Source organism: Aulostomus chinensis, chromosome 10 (genome assembly GCF_037954235.1).
Source record: "Aulostomus chinensis isolate RoL2024-O1b breed Wild chromosome 10, RoL_Achi_v1.0, whole genome shotgun sequence".
Taxonomy (NCBI): domain Eukaryota; kingdom Metazoa; phylum Chordata; class Actinopteri; order Syngnathiformes; family Aulostomidae; genus Aulostomus; species Aulostomus chinensis.
The window spans coordinates 17,594,548-17,611,528 of NC_141329.1; the positions used below are offsets into that span (position 1 = coordinate 17,594,548).

General features: G+C 38.0%; 1 protein-coding gene across 1 annotated transcript in view; it reads left to right on the top strand.

The window, feature by feature from the left end:
- sik2b (salt-inducible kinase 2b) overlaps positions 1 to 16,981 on the top strand; it is a 54,608-nt gene that overhangs the window by 1,072 nt on the left and 36,555 nt on the right. Inside the window, exons 3-4 of the mRNA XM_086216206.1 lie at positions 5,764 to 5,880; positions 11,599 to 11,662. Coding sequence (XP_086072332.1) covers positions 5,764 to 5,880; positions 11,599 to 11,662 — 181 coding nt within the window. The remainder of the gene's footprint in view (positions 1 to 5,763; positions 5,881 to 11,598; positions 11,663 to 16,981) is intronic.

Sequence of the window (16,981 nt, forward strand, 5' to 3'; positions counted from 1 at the left end):
GATGTTCTGCACGCATACATGCAGCTTACATGCAGGCAGCCATCCACTGACATGGTTCTGCCGGTCTTCACTTAGTTTGGAGGTGGTCTGAGATTACAAACACACTCGGGCAAACAGCACGAGCACAGAGAGAACAGGGCTCGGATTTGTCTGGGTTTATGTCAGTGCTCTGCCGAGAGAAGAGGCCTTTCTTCACTGGTACCACTGAGTGCCATGTCTTTCTATTGTAATGACACAGAGACAGGGATGAAGAGCTGCGTGTGAAGACGTCCTTCAAGACCGAGTGAGAAATAGGCCATGAGACTTGTGAAAACAGCGTGATCTTTGATCACTGTCACAGAATGTGAGTGGCACTACTGTACAGAAAAACAATGATTTACCTCACCAGATGAGGCTTGTGGTCATTTTAATGAATAACAAGGCAAGCCAATGGCTCTTAAGACTCTTACGTGTTAATCTGGTTATTGAAGCCTGTGAAGTGCTTCTGCAATCGCCTAGCCAAGTAATTTGCATTCATGTAACACTAATAGCTACGTGAATGGAGGTTATCATGTCAGCCAAATGCTACACCTGGTGATTTCACTGTGACTGCTTAAACCTCTCTCTTGAGCTTAGCTGCTGGTGTGGTGTGCGGGATGAAAACATGCGCATACACTGGGTTATGTTCGGTGTAGACTGTTTGGTTGAGCCCTGTTAGCGCTGGTCAGCACACAAAACAAGTGCAGCTGCTTGGCCCAGCCAGGCCACACAGCCAGCCAGTTTGTTGTGGTGGCCAAGGTCAGATGGAGCTATCAACTTCATGTGATGCCATCTGCCTTGAGATTTTGCCAAGGTAAAAGAAGAGATGTTGGTGTGTATGTGCGTGTGTGTGTATGTAAAGAAAACCTTTTGATGACACGTGAAACAGCAGATGTGGTTTGCGTGTGTGTGTGTGTGTGCGTGTGTGCGCACGCATATTCTCAGATAAGTGTACCTGTGTGTGCATAACCTACTTTTCCTACTCAGGGCCCCTGCATGTTTTACTGACCCATTCATCCTATTATGTGCATTTTACAGTGTGTGGGTTCACATAGTGCATGCCCGTTCCCATGTCTGTCAGCTCAGCAGGTAACGCGCTTACTCCATCTCTGACCTTTGCATTGTCCCCACTTTTCTTTGCTCATCCGCGAAAAGTTGTTTCGGGATACTGCACTGTTGCCTCAGTTACAACCAGGGCTTCATGTCTACACTGTAACTCCAGAAGTGTTTCAGTGAATCATGTGAAACATAACACATATTTTCAAAAAAAGCTGGAGCCCTCCCATTTTTGGTTGTTGCTGCTAACTTCCTGTGGTAGCCGTATTGAATGAATTATTTTTACAAAATCTTAAATATCTTGTCATTCCTTAATGGACTTTGTGCGCTACAACTTTTTATTGGTTTACGTGTGAAGGAGGGGTGGTTGAACGCTGACATGATATGAGTATGCTACATTTGGTGCATACTCCCTGGCAGTTGTGAAAAACTGACCATGGCTGTGCCTTAAATCACTCACCAATTCACTACTTAGTTTTCCTATCTAGGATGTTGTAGTGAACTCTATATGAGGCCATTGTAATTATTATATATGTAGATGTATCCAGATTGCACATTTGAATTTTCCATAATACACATACCTGTTGTTTTTTGATTATATACATTTATGTATGATAGTTTCTAAGAAATTGATGAAAATATATAAAATTGTCATATTTAGGGATGATCCTTTTTTTCAAGTCTCAACCAAAAACTATCAGGTACTTCCTTAACCCACGCCTCACCTTCCTATCAAGTGTAATCTTGTTGACAGTCAAATTTCACTGAGAACCTTGGTCGAGGTAATAACATGTTTGCGCACTATACGTGTGCTGCGGCTTGCTCAGTACCTGGGTAATGATCGTCATTGGTCGGTCAGTACTTTTCCTGCGGCATTGTTGGATACACCAAATGTACAGGATGAAATAATCTGACTATGAGACAGAATTGCAAAATGGCCAGCCCACTATATATTTGACCACAGAGTATCCTGTACATATTCTATATATATGAGTTAAAGTTAAATTAAGACATTGTCCTCAAGTGACCTCGTGAACCAGAAGCGTTCCCACCAAGTCTCTGTGTTGTGTGTACGTGAGTTTTGGTATTGTTGACATAGTAATCAGTCAACTCAGATCTTTTAATTCTAATTACCCTGCAATCCCTGAGCATCAGACCAGTGGTTCAAGATATGATGCCCCTAAGAACCCAACTTTTGGCTGAAGTGTCTGATTAGAAGATGTAAAGGATTTATAACAAAAAGGCATACCTGTCTGTGGCTGGCTGGAGGATAATGAGTGATGAATCTATCAAAAAACAAAACAAAACCTCATTGTTACACATCTGTATGTGTTCAAAGTCCACTTAAAGATTTGCAATCAGCATGGGGGCTCGCATTCCTGGAAGATTACCTCGCTGCGTAATTCTTCCCTGGCTATTGTCAAGCTGGGGGAAAAAATAAATGTATCATAAAACTCTGTCCAGTATGTTGGCCTCTGATAACCTTCAAACTGAGCTATCGCTTCCTCTAATTGCATTTCTTGGATCCTCCTTTTAATTGTCTAACTATTGCAACAAACAATTTTTAATATCAACATTATCATGTTAAAATGATAAGGTGATGTGTAGCAGACAACGATTTTGTCTCAAGTCTGTAGAGTACTATTTGCATGTTCGGCTATCTCTAAAACAGATACATTTGGCTTTAGCAAACCTTGCACCTTCTTTGATTTGGATACTCTTCTCACAAACAATGCACTTTATGTGAGATTTTTATTTACTGTTCAGCCATTCTTTGCAGCTGCCTTGCCTATGATATGTACTATATTAATAGTAGCACATTTGTTTAGAAATAACTTAAAACAGGTAATTGTTGTAGATTTCATCAGTTATTTTCTGCTGTAGTCGTACAGTACTACAACCTGAAAAGCAAATAGCAGCTAACCCCTGTGTTTTGTTACATTTAAGTGCTGTTATTTGTTCTGAACCAAGATCTTTCCAGTTTCATATGCCAGTGATTGGACGTGATTGTTAAGAGGGGAGCCGGGGGTCTCCTGTTGTTTACTCCTCCATCTTGTCTAGCAGACATTTCGGAACACTGCAGATCAAATCGATGAAATGCTGTTTATGGGACAATCTCAAGGAGAGATGTTGAAATTGTCATTGTGATATGTGTTCAGTCCTGCTGGAACTTAAAGTGATATTTCATTATGGCTGCAATTTTAGGGCTGTTTGTGAGGGTTTCAGCACAAGCTGTATTTAAGTATTTATCTTGAGTCTCAGAAACAGATGTGTGCTCTCATAGCTTAACAAAATGGAACACGATGTTTCCTTTCATTACTCAGAGAATATTTAATTGTCATAATAATGTATGTGTGTGTGTGTGTGTGTGTGTGTGCGCGCGCTCCTGAGCTTGGGTATACTAGTGTTAGGCATGAGTGATAAAGACAAAATCTTCTTTCATTGTATGTTTTTTTGGGGGGGATAAAATATGTTTAAAACAACAGTAAAACTTAAAAAAAAAATAGATGTTTGATTTGAAGTGTGAGCTGACATCATAGTTTCCAGGTTGGAGACTAAACCAGAGTCATTCGCCTGGAGGACGCTGACGTTGAGTAGTGAGGGAGCAACAGGTGGCTGTTGCTTCCGTCCAAAAGAATTAAAGTGGACATTAACAACATAAAGGCCCTTCATCCTTGGAGAATGTGTTTATTGGATTTATTTTACTGGGTTACTGTATCATTTTATTTTAATAGTAGTCTTGTTTTATCTTAGCACGTTCAAATTAAAATATATCTATCGGTAATGTACGTATCCATGTCTACTTGAATCACACTTTTCTTTTTATACACATAGAGAAATTGTTGGTACCCTTCTGTTTAAAGAAATACAAACCCACAGTGGTCTCTGAAATAACTTTAAACTGACAAAAGTCATCATAAATAGAAATGTACTGAAAATTAACTTATGAAAATCAATCAAGACATTGCTTTTGACTTGTGGTTCAACAGAATCATTTTTTTTAAAAACTAACTAATGAAACTGGCCTGAACAAAAATGATGGTTCCCTTAACTTTATATTTTGTTGCACAACCTTTTGAGGCAATCGCTGTAATCAAGGGATTTCTGCACCTGTTGGCAGGTATTTTGGCCCACTCCTTGTAAGCAAACTGCTCCAGCTGTCTCAGGTTTGAAGGGGGCCTTCTTTAGACTGCATGTTTCAGCTCCTTCCACAAATGATCAATAGGATTTAGATCAGGGCTTACAGAAGGCCATTTCACAATAGTCCAGTGTGTCATTCTGTTGGAGGAACCATGACCTGTGGCTGAGACCAGGCTTTTTGACACTGGGCGGCACATTTAGCTCCAGAATGCCAGGATAGTCTTGAGATTTCATTGTACCCTGTGCCAGATTCAGGTTCTGTGTATGCTGCATTTTTGCGTCTGTGAACTAAAAGCTGATGTGACTTGCCATAAAGCACTAGTTTTGTCAGATCTGTCCAAAAGACATTCTCCCAGAAGCTTTATTGCTTGTCAATATGCATTTTGGCAAATTCCAGTCTCACTTTTTTGTGATATGCTTTCAACAATGCTGTCCTCCGCGGTTGTCTTCCATGTCCAAGTCCACTATGGCTCAAACAACAATGGCTTAATGGCAACTGATATACTTTGACCTTGTAGTTCACCTCTAATCTCTTTGGAAGTTGTTCTGGACTCTTTGGTTACCATTCGTATCCCCTGTCTCTTCAATTTGTCATCAGTTTTCCTCTTGCGGCTGTGTCCAGGGAGGTTGGCTACAGTTCTATGGACCTTCAAGTTCTGAATAATATGTGCAACTGTAGTCACAAGAAAACCAAGCGGCTTGGAGATGGTCTTCTAGCCTATACCTTTAACATGCTTGTCTCTAATTTTCTTCAACATCTCAACAAACTGAGAAAGAAAAATGTCTGTGGTCCATGTTCAATGTGGTACACACCATGATACCAAACTGCACAGGGACTACTTTCCTCCCTGTAAATGGGCAAACAAACTGATTACAAGTTTGAATACACCTGTCATGTTAATTGCAGGACACACCTCAGTTTAACATAGTCCTATTCTAGGGGTACCATCGCTTTTGTCCAGCCCAGTTTCATGAGTGTGTTTTTTAAAATGATTCTGTTGAACCACAACTCACAAGCAATGTCTGATTTTCATCAGTTAATTTTCAGTAAATTTGTGTTTATTATTACTTTTGTAAGTTTCAGGTTATTTCAGTGAACATTGTAGGTTTTTCTTTCTTTAACGTAAGGGAACCAACAGTTTTTGTCCACGTGTGTAAAAGTGATGCAGAGATGCCATATTGAGGAAACAGACTACACTGCATCAGTCTTTCCTGGTGAAACAGGCTGCTGAGCTGAGATGGTGACTTCAAATGATGGGGATAATGTTACAGGACTTACAGGAAAAAGAGAATTGTCTCTTCCCTTTATTAGGGGTATTCTGAAGGTGAAGGTGTGGCTGAGGATCAGACTCCATTTACATTTCAGAGTGCCACTTCCATGATGCTGCAAAAGTGAAGTCAGTTCATTTAGTACCATCATATACCATGTACTCTTGTGAAATATCAAGAAAAGTTATACTCATATGAGCAACCAACCAAGTCTGATGAAGTTTTCAGTCTTTTGTTATCGGTTGATTATTCAATTGTCAATGCTTGATCACTCTGCAGGTGGCAATCAAGATCATCGACAAGACCCAACTGGATGCAGTTAATCTGGAGAAGATCTACAGAGAAGTTCAGATCATGAAGATGCTGGACCATCCGCACATAATCAAGCTCTACCAGGTGAGCTGTTGTTACTACACATGAAATATTTTATATCAACTGAACATGTGGGCTGCTGCTGTGTCTTTAAGGGAGTGACTTTCTCTTTGTGGTTGTTGTTTTTCTGGTTGGTAAACCACACTGACACATTTGTTGAATTATTTTCTATATTCCAGACTCACTAATTTGTGCCTCACCTGTTATGGAATGGGTTTCTTGTTGGTCATCAACAGTATTGTGGGGTCTTGTGTACATCTAGAATGAAAAGGTCTCTCAGAGATCAGACGCGATACTGTGGCGACCATAACAGCCACTATAACATCACTTCAGGGGTCCCAATCGAGCTGCTGGCTATTATCTGATGATCTCAGACTTCTATTGAGCTAAATGTTTCGCTGCTTTTTGGTGTAGCGAAGGACCAATCCAGGTCATTTTCTAATGCTTCGGCAAACAACTGCTGCCGCACAAAACCTGCCATTACTGGAAAGTTGTAAGATATGAGAGCATGGATAAGTTAATGACTGACCAACACCTGGCACTGTGAGCGTCTTTGTGTGTTCAGCAGTGTGTAAAGGCAAACTAAATATGGGGACATCAGATGTGACCTTTACTGGAATTTTGAGTGCTATTTTAGCAGTGTTTAAAATCAGATCTTTCACAGTTTTTATTGACGATCAACTTACTTGTAAAATCTCTAATTTGGGTAAGAGTAGATTCATTGCTTGTTAAAAGGAGATATTAAGTTTTGTTAGACTCCCAGTTTTCTATTTGAACCATGTAAGTATATATGCATTTAAAAATGCAGACAGTGTCAATCTTTTTTGAGTTAGCTGAAATAGCCCAGTGCTTAAATGATCCGTAGCTGGTTAGAGGATATTTTTTGCATGTTTTCTACTTTAAGTGTATCCACCGAGCAGAGAATATATGGGCTGTATTCTCATGACAGTATGAAAGCTACCACAAGCAATGCTAGAACACAAGCAGAGCCCTGTGGTATTTCTGCAGCCTGAGCAATGAGCATGGCAGAGTTGCAATAAGATGTGAGCAAAGCCAGATGTTATTTTCCAGAGAAAATTTGTTTCTTTGACACAATTATGAGAATAGATGTCTTAGAAAAAGGACTTTTTTTCAGAACTGAAACTCAATATTTGTCTTAAATTACAATATCTAGAGAAATACGGTGAATAACGTGAATAACCACTACACAAACTGTCTCCGTTTATGTGAGAATGCTCTGGATTCCCGCTTGAGTGGCAAGTTAAAAATTCTGGTGAACTCTGGTATTGTTCTAATTTATGGATTGGATTGCACTGTTCTACATATTGTGCCTAAATACAGTAGTACCCTCAAAAAGCTCCCTAAATGGATCAAAAAAGTAGTGTCTATAAAATGCACTCAATGTTGTGTCAACACGTGTGCTTTAACTACAAATTGTTTAATTTCATTTGGCAGACACTTTTGTTCAAAGTGACGTACAACACAAGCAAGACAACTATGACAACATGTAAATCATCATATAAGAAGTATGTCATTGCTTTCATTCCAAACTTCATAAAACTCTGTTAATCTCTGTGATATGAGGATGAGTTCTGAAGAATCATCGATGATGGAATGCATCCTGATCCACAATTGACTGATTAATGCATCAATGCAGAAAATGGAATATCCTCAATGATTTGGAATGCACTTACTCTCAACAATCAGCCTCTTTAATTGCACTTATTTTGTTTTTAAAAAAAAACCCATACAAACACGCAACAGTCACTTATTAAATGCATTACAATAATGTAAACATAATTTTAGGGATGCTTTGTCTTTTGTTTGACAAGTGATCTTCAATAGTACTGAATTATTACATTGGCTAAAACTTACATTGTTTATGTGTGCGCCTTCATACAAAAATGTCTAAGCAAGCAAAGAGAGACAATTTAAGGTCCCTGTCACACCTCTAGCTAGGTGTCATAAAGCACCTCAGCTTGTTATAATGCAACAAATTAGCATTTTTGATTTTGTCTAGTTTGCTTTCACATTGTAATTTGTCAAGTGCACCATAAACTGTAAACTAATGTCACATGGTCAGAAGAGGGAGGTCGCATTTTTTAAAACTCTTTTTTGCTGCTTTTACACCCAAGTTAGGGGATAGCCTACTCATCTTCACTCCCAAACTCCTGCAATAATATTAGATGTATAGTATAAAATGACCCATGATGTCATATGAAATTCTCTAACAATGGCATCTCATCTGGTCGCCTTTTTTATTCCTGTTTATTCAGTTAAAGTGCAAGTTAAAGGAAAAAACCCTCAAACTTTTTTGGTTCACTTCCTATACTTGGTCCATTTCCTTTCACTCCTGAAACAAACTGCACCTCAGTCCACTTTGAAGTGAACTGAGACCTACATTTTGGTTCAAACCAAAATTCAGATGAATGTTCACACCAACTCAAACGTTCTGGACTACCAGCTGAAACGCATTGGAAAACATTGCCCTACAATGACAGATGTTGCTCATGCAAAATGGTAGAAAAAGTGGCTATATTCTTGATCTCTGACATGAATTTCTGAGTCAGAAAAAGTCTTTAGTTTTATAAGCTCAAGGCACAAATGGTTTACTGTGTGACATGTTATGCATTTGTGCCATGAACAGCAGTCATTCTGTGTGCTCAAAGACTTTTATTGGCACCTTTGCTGCTTATAGCGTGTCCATGTCTGCAAGAACAGCTTACATACATTTTACGACGCTGAAGGCTTTTCTGGCGTTTCGCAGTTTGTTGGTAAATAAGCAACAACAAATTTCTTTTAGCACAATGATGTTACTGTAGAGCACAAAATAGCCTAACCACCAAAAACTCAACAATTTGTATGATTCATTCGTATTACGTAAGCTTTTGGGTCCTGTGAGTTTGTTTAGAGAAAGTAAATGAATGTTCATTATCATTACACAACCGAGTGGCACCAGTCCAGCTTTCTGCTGTGTTATTTTGGTGCGTGTCATTATTTCCAACAGTCTATCCATCCAATCAGATCAGGTCAATTAGTGATTTCCTTTCCAGTCTCATAAATTGGGGTTGGCCCTGTGGCCCAGTGGGAAGCCCGAGCTGATGAAAAGACACACAGACAACAGTGGACCCGCTCTAGATAGTGTGTGTCCTCCACTGTTGAACACAGTTAGACATCCTTTCTCTTCATGTCTTTAACCCTCCTGCCATTTTAACTCTTAAGCGAATTTGCTCTTATTTTATACTACTAGGCAATCACATTATTGCTGGATATTGTCTAAAAGAATGCAAAACCCCACATGTTCTGTACTGTAGTTGTGACTCCAGTAATAAATGCGTCTTTCATTTGAATATCAATCATGCTATGGAAAATATTGACTGGGGATATTGGATGAATCCTGAACATGTCAATATCCTCTTCACTCTTGTTATGAACCACAGGGTTAAAAACCATTCAAATAATTACATTTCATAGATCCTTTTTTTTTTTCATTCTTGTATGTGATTCAGCTCTTGGACCAGAACTGTACAGCCTTGTCGCCTGAAATTTAAACAGGATCAGCTCATGTTGCAGGATTAGAGGGTCTGATAAAGTCAGCCCACTGCAGGATAACATGAATTACAAATTGTCATGATTTTGTGTGTGTCGGTATAACACTGATGATACTGTGTTCATAGATGTCTTAAAGAGAAGGACTGTGTCTCATGAAGTACTGCACAGCTTCCTTGTGTCTGTAATTGTTGCTATGAATTCTCCTCTTGTACTCGCATTTATAACATGACAGATATGTGGCCTGTTATTTTCCCATTAATGTTTTGTATCTCTAATACAATTATAATACTTCACTTAAAATATTATTTCCACTTCACTAAAGTTGGCCTAATAATTATCATTAGTTCAGGGAGGGATTTTTTTTCTGTTGTGCAGCTTGCTAATCAATGAAAATCCTGTTACTGGGCACTGCATCAGGAGCTTTTCAAAGTATTGAGACTTTCTTTTCAAAACACATTTCAGACCATATTTGTCCTCAGTATGACTGGGTGTCAACTTAAATACTAGCCTGGCACTGACCAAAATGAATCCACTGTATCATTAATACAGTTTTGAAACCAAGGCTTGAGTAATGATAAAGGGCACTTGAGGTTTGTTTTTCAAACTGAATTTAGCATATTTGATTTGTGGTTTTGCAACTTTTTTAATTATTATAATTAGTTTGTATTATTTATTCCCCTTATGTATCCTCATTATAAAGAAATAATTGTACTGTTTCAAAGTTGTTCAACACATCATCATATTTATCTTTTGATGAGCGCAAATTCAATGGCAGAAATTCTAACGTAACTTCTAATACAACCTTTCACATCAACGTAAAACATGGGCTATGACAGCCAACAGTCTCTGCTGACACCGTTATATTAAATGACACTAACAAGACAAAAGCATTTCACATGTAACTTCTGGCAACTAAAATATAGGCAACAGTTGCATGTTTCACAAAAATGAAAAGAACGCATTGCAGTAGAATTCTGTACCTTATAGAAAAGTAACATTTCATAGACAAAATCAAACCATTGCCCGCATCAGGTTGATATATTGGTTAGTCCTTAACATCTAATATCTTGCTTGTTTTAAATGACAAAAAGGGATTTGCAGGAAATTACTGGAAAAAGTCTAATTTTGCAAGATTGGTGGTCTATAACAAACTCAGTGGTTGCAGATGAAAAAATTGTCTTTTTTTGTCTAAATGTGGAACATTAACATTGTAATATTTATGAATGTTTGTTGTCCCTGAAGAAAAAAAGATGAACATCGGTTGTGTATGTGTTGATAGAATTTCTTCTGCCGTGGTTTCTTCATCTTCATCTCTTCATCACTGTTTTGCCGCAGATTGTTATATAAAATAAATGAACAAAAGCTTAAAACAGCTAATTCAGACTAACATGTTGCTGGATTCCAGGAGCATAGGTGTAACTGGTAACATTATTAATGGGTGCATTTCACTCATATCTGCTGTGAGAAGGCTTAGATTAGAAGCTCTGTTAGCTCAGTGCTTCTTGTTGTGATTGGATGAAAGAAAGTCCCTACTCTCCTGCTTTATTCATCCATCAGTTCAATTATAGCCTCACAATACAGACAGAAGAGTTAGGCACACACACTGAAAAACTGGCTTTCATTTCTGAAATCCATGAATCGGTCAGTGTAACAGATGGAAAATTGATCATAAACAATGAGCGTGGGATTTCTAGTGTGAATGTCTGGCTCGCTGTGTCTGATTCATCCTCCCCTCTCCATCTGATTCTCCCCTCCACATTTATTTCTATTCATCTCCTCAATCTCTCTGCTTCTAAATCGGTTCTTCTCCACCCACACAACACGGCACCATTTGAGGACTGGAAGCATTTAGGTCCCATTCAAACATACTCTGCAACACCAACCAAGCTCCTCCATTCTATTATTTATGCACTGTGCCATTCACGTTGGTTTGCTCATGACTACTTGTATGCCAAACACTGTGATTTAACCTCAGGGAGGACAGTGTGATCAGTTATGCAATATCTCAGCCCCTTGTGTCTGTCATAGGACTCTTCCTTTAACTTGCTCTGTTTCTCTTTTGTTCCAGGGGTCTCTATTTTTAGATTTTTGATGATATTGAAAGGTGGTCTTCTGTTTGAATTTATATTCATCTCCCACTCCCCTCCTCCCTGCCCCTCCCCTGTTCCTTCGTCCTCTCCCGTTTCTCAGGTGATGGAGACGAAGAACATGCTTTACTTAGTCACGGAGTATGCCAAGAATGGGGAGATCTTTGGTGAGTGATCAGTCTGACCTCAGTGTCTTTAGGGCTGGGTATCGACATTTAATACTTTGATGACTCTCACCAAACAGCTTCAATATTTAGTTGAGTTGAAACAGACGCATTGGGTTTTCTGTCTTGTTCTGAAACTGTTTTGAGTGTACGTCAAGAGGGTGAGAAAAAACAACAATTTGTAATGTAATGCGCATTTTAAAATTTAAGAAATTCTTTCAAATGGATATTGAAAAAAGAATCATTTAGGAGCTGGTATTTATGTCAAGGTATCAGTAACTATATGAGTATCAAAAACTTAACGATACCCAATCCTAATTATCTTAAAACTGTCATTCATTTCCTCCCCTTCTCAGTTGCTTTTAAAAAAAATTTCATTGTTGCCTTCAGTAATGTTTTTGACAAACAATGAAGTACCAAGGTCTTTCAGAGTTTGAGCAGCAAGTTCATTTATCTGTGCTGCAATCTCAAACGTCACATGATAGAAATCACATCCTTATCTATCCTGAGTCATGTGCTCCAGAAATAACTGCACTAGAAATGCTGACAGTATTTATTGTCATATAAAAAAAATATCGCTGCTGATAAGTGAATGCCGGCACCTCAAAGCCAAAAAAAAACAGATTTATGACTTTATGTGTTTCATTGTCATGTGCTGCTCGCTGGGTCAGATGCTCAGTAGATTAACTTGTATGTAACTAATTTAAAAACTTAATACTACATGCTTGTGAATGACATTGTCAGACTTCCATATTTACTGACCATCACATGGCTCTTTGAAAGTATTCAACATTTCATCTGCTTGTTCTGCTGCAACACTTGAAGTGTTGGATTAAGAAAAAGGAGCAACAGAAAAAGATATATCCTCCACTATTCACAAACATTATTAAACTGTACTTTTTTCTTTTTTCTTTTTTTAAGAATTTGTCATTAGTTGAGTGTTCGCACGAAACAAACAACATTTTAACTGATAACAGAGGTGGAACATGTGACCTGGGAGGCAAAGAAACTGTTTGCTCATACAGTGAACTTCTCACATATCACATCAAAATTAGAAGAAAAGAAAAAAAAAATTGTGATTTAAAAAAATGCAGCTCCATCTTTCATAAGAAGGAGGAAGAAGAAAGAAAATATGAAATTATCCATCATAAAGATAAATGCAACAGTTTCCCCTTTGTTGTAAAAGTGATGGACAACTTTAAATCTTACATTAATTTAGTATAATTTATCATATCTTTGGTGACCAATTGGACTGATGTACACAAACTTGTCTTGGCAGCCCAAAGCTCTTCATAATAATGTTAAATAAAAATGATAATATAATCAAGCAGTAAGAGGCAGAAGGCTATCACAGTGAATAAACATTTGTTTCCTTATTCATTTTTGGGATCTTTGGAAATTATTGTCTTTAGCCATAAAAATCCTCTTTTCTCTCTTTTACCAGTCCAAAAATACAGTGTAACCATTACTGTAGGCCTTGAGGTGTTTGACATGCTGCTCTAGGGGCTCTACAAGTAAGAACATTGAAAAAAATAGGACATGAAGATAAGAAATTATCTTTGTCTGCCATATCACCACATGTGGTCTATCACTTCCAGACATACACATGAAATTTGTACAATGTGTACACACTGAGCTCTTCAGTCGAGCATACTGTACACATATTGGTGCACAAGAAAAAACACATTGTTGCACTTTTTGTTGCAGGACTACATTTCTGGAGAAATTACACTTGTGAACATGAAGACTTAGGCCATACAATCTAACATTTCAAGATTGTGTGACTCAAGTAGAGGCTTGTCTGATTTGGACAAACTTTAAGTGGATTTTGATCCACATGGATTGTTGGTCTCACCTTAGACAGTCTGAGAATGTTAGCCTACTTCTAGACGGAGTAGGCTGAGAGGATTACCCAGAAGTCAATGGTAAACTTAAGTCACGTCTGTTACGTGTGCGTGCGTGTTTGTGTGTGTCTTTGTAATGCTGAGGCCAGTGTTCCACTTGTGTTGTTGACTCAGCAACTGCAACTCCTGTTCCTGTGACCTAGACAGAACTGGGAAGCAGACAGTAGGAAAACTGAATATGGTGGAGTGTCAAGGAAGTATAGAGGAGATTTTAAAATAGTTACTTTCACGAGCAAAACTTCACCATTTGAAAAGTATATATATATATATATATATATATATATATATATATATATATATATATCATATATATATCATATATATATATCATATATACATATGATATATATATAATAAATAAATAAATAAATATATATATATATATATATATATCATATATATATCATATATATATATCATATATACATATGATATATATATAATAAATAAATAAATAAATATATATATATATATATATATATATATATATATATATATATATATATATATATATATATATATAATATATGATCAAGGATTGTTGGGTTAAGGGTCCAATGTGATGAGTTGAAGAAAAGGGTTGATTTTGCGAGGGTGGGGAATAAAGTATAGTCAGGGCAAGGGAATGGGGTTCAAATAGGCTTGTGTCAATTTGGTGCATCTAAGGTTGGGGTTATGTCTTATAGATGGAATCGCTTCATCATCCCACATGACTCCAATGTAAGACAGAGAAAATGACTCATATGAAAGTATACGTCATAACATGTTAGCATTAGGGAGGAGAGACTAGAGCATCCTGCTGGACTCATGTGGGCAAAGGAGAACTTATCGGCTCTATGCAGAGAGGACCTCTGGCAGCTTGGTCAAATCCTGAATCTTTTCATCGGGTGACAGTGTTAACAGTAGGGCTTGGTATTGCTATTTCTTTTCTGCATCAATTTGATTCTGATCTATGTAAAGATTTAATGAGTCAGTATTGGATCTTTCAAATGAAGATCGATATTAATTTGATTTTTTTTTAAATTAATGCCTACTCCTTGTTGACAGCTGAGCCATGCTCTTTGGAGAAGAGAATAACAAGGGTTGAGGATGAAAGCTTAGACTTGCTTTTATGAGATGAGAATTATATGAATTAGTGAGAAGGTGGCAGGGTCTTGCTCTGTAGCCATAATAACTTTGTTTGGTATCGAAGCTGCAGCTTAATGTTGATGGACATAGCAAGCTACTCCCATCAGCCTAGTAGAGCCATGTCGCCACATGAATATTGAAATCCCTCAATGTCACTCTGAAATAAGCAATAACAAGCAGTACTGTGGACAGTCCATAAATTTTTTTCATGGATCATCCCATGATATAATAAAACCTCTGTGTCCTGATTTCACTGACCCCTCTGCCCTGATTGCACAATGTAATATTGTTATGTAAGAAAAGAACTGTATATGTCATCATCAGTTGGAGCAATAGGTGCTTTGACTATGCCAGGCAGACTACAGCACTAGATCCAACTCAGAAAAAGCAACAAAATTGCACAATTCAATCTTGCAAAATTGGCCAATCATTTCTTATTTCCAAATACTGGGCATGGATCATGATACACAAGGACATGTCCTCCTCTGTTGTTGCCCTCCTAAGGGTTTCCTCATAAAAAAATGTGAAGTAGCAGCTCAACCTGTTACAGTGAAATGATGGAGGATTTTCTCTTCAGACCAATATCTTATAGATGAGCAGTACTGTGTATTTCTTTATCTGTGCTGTGTGTGTTTGTGTGTGTGTGTGTGTCTGTGTCTGGAGCTGTAAAGACAAAGAAGCAATGCTGGGTTTGGCACAAGGCGACAAATAATGATGGGTTCATTCTCAGAGAGCGGTGGGTGGGCACATAATGGGCACAGCAGAGGCATCCACGCTAGTTTGTTGATGTGCCTTTGTGTCTGTCAGTCATCCCGCCACTCCACAGTATGATTTACCACTGCAGGATGGATCCAACCTGGAAATTGGGTCAACCACAAATAAAGCAGAGTTGCAGAGGCAGGAGGGAAGAGGAGGCTGAAGAAAATAGAGGCGCGTGCAGGGGACATCCATTTGATTTTGGAAGGTGGTGAGGAAATGTAGGGCATGCATATTTAAGAAAGCACTACTGGAGAGAGTGTAATAGCTGGCAGTGAGTAGAATCACTCACTCAGATCTCTTGTCTAGCTGATGGGAAGGGAATGAGACGGCAGGATTGTTGCCTTCAAAGAAATACTATTTTTGACACACTTTCCTATTTACGTAAGCTGTCAGTTTCTGTTTCCCAATGAAGCATCCGTCTTATTGTGGGGTCATCGTTGGACAGATTGTCAGACTGCAGGATGTGGCAGTGTGAACTTTGAAACAAATGAACGAAAAGAGGATTGGAGTGTGACGTGTTATCATTTTTCTTTTTCACAGAGAAAGTAATTAATCCTTAGGTGACCCATATCTTTCATTGAACATCTTTTATTTTAACTTGCATTAATTATTTTGGCCCACCACCACCTTGGTGCCCCATCTTTTGGAGAATGTGTTATACACACCATACCACAAATTTGCCAGTTAGTCTTAAATACCCAGAATAAGGGCTGAACAACCCATTGAAATTTTATTGACATTCAGTATGGCCTTGTGCAAAATCAAAATCGCAGGAGTTGAATGCTAAAATCAAAATGTGTGTCATTATATCATTCTAAATTAAGTATCTTAGTACTTCAAAGATTGTGCAAATGATAGGGGTGTAATGATTAAGCAAGGCCACAGCATGGTTTGCTGTTTTGGGGTCAAAGTTTTGGTTCAGTTTGTGTAGTTTTCTAATTTGAAGGAAAAACAACATCCCAATCAAATTACAATAAAGAATAATTGATAGGTATACTGTGCTGAAATGAGTTAAAAACAATCACAAACATTATAGCTTATGGGTCTTACTGTCAGTTGTAGTCACTGCACTCTAAATGGGTTGGCAGCCTTGGGTTATATATCTAACTATATGGTTTCATAAGGTCCAGTTTTGCATCACTATGTTCTACAGACATAGGAAAACATCTTTTTTTGATACAGATCACCACAAAAATCCCTCTATTACCATTCCAGTATGCTTTTAAATTAAATATGAACATTGACACTCAAATGCGATATTGTTAATCGCAGTATCACTCAAAATAATTTCAATTGGATCTCCCCCCCCCAAATTATTCAACCCTTTCCAAAATTGTGTAACAGAACTGACCTGCATATCAAATATTGTATGTAATTCTGCAGTTTGTAAAAATAATTGAAGCTATGTATGACCTGCCACAGTGACATGTGTTTGTGATGTAATATCGTCAGCTGCTTTTCAGTCATGAATGCTTCTGATGCAGCCACATGATTGGAGAAACACACTTTGCTCTCACTCACAATTACAAAA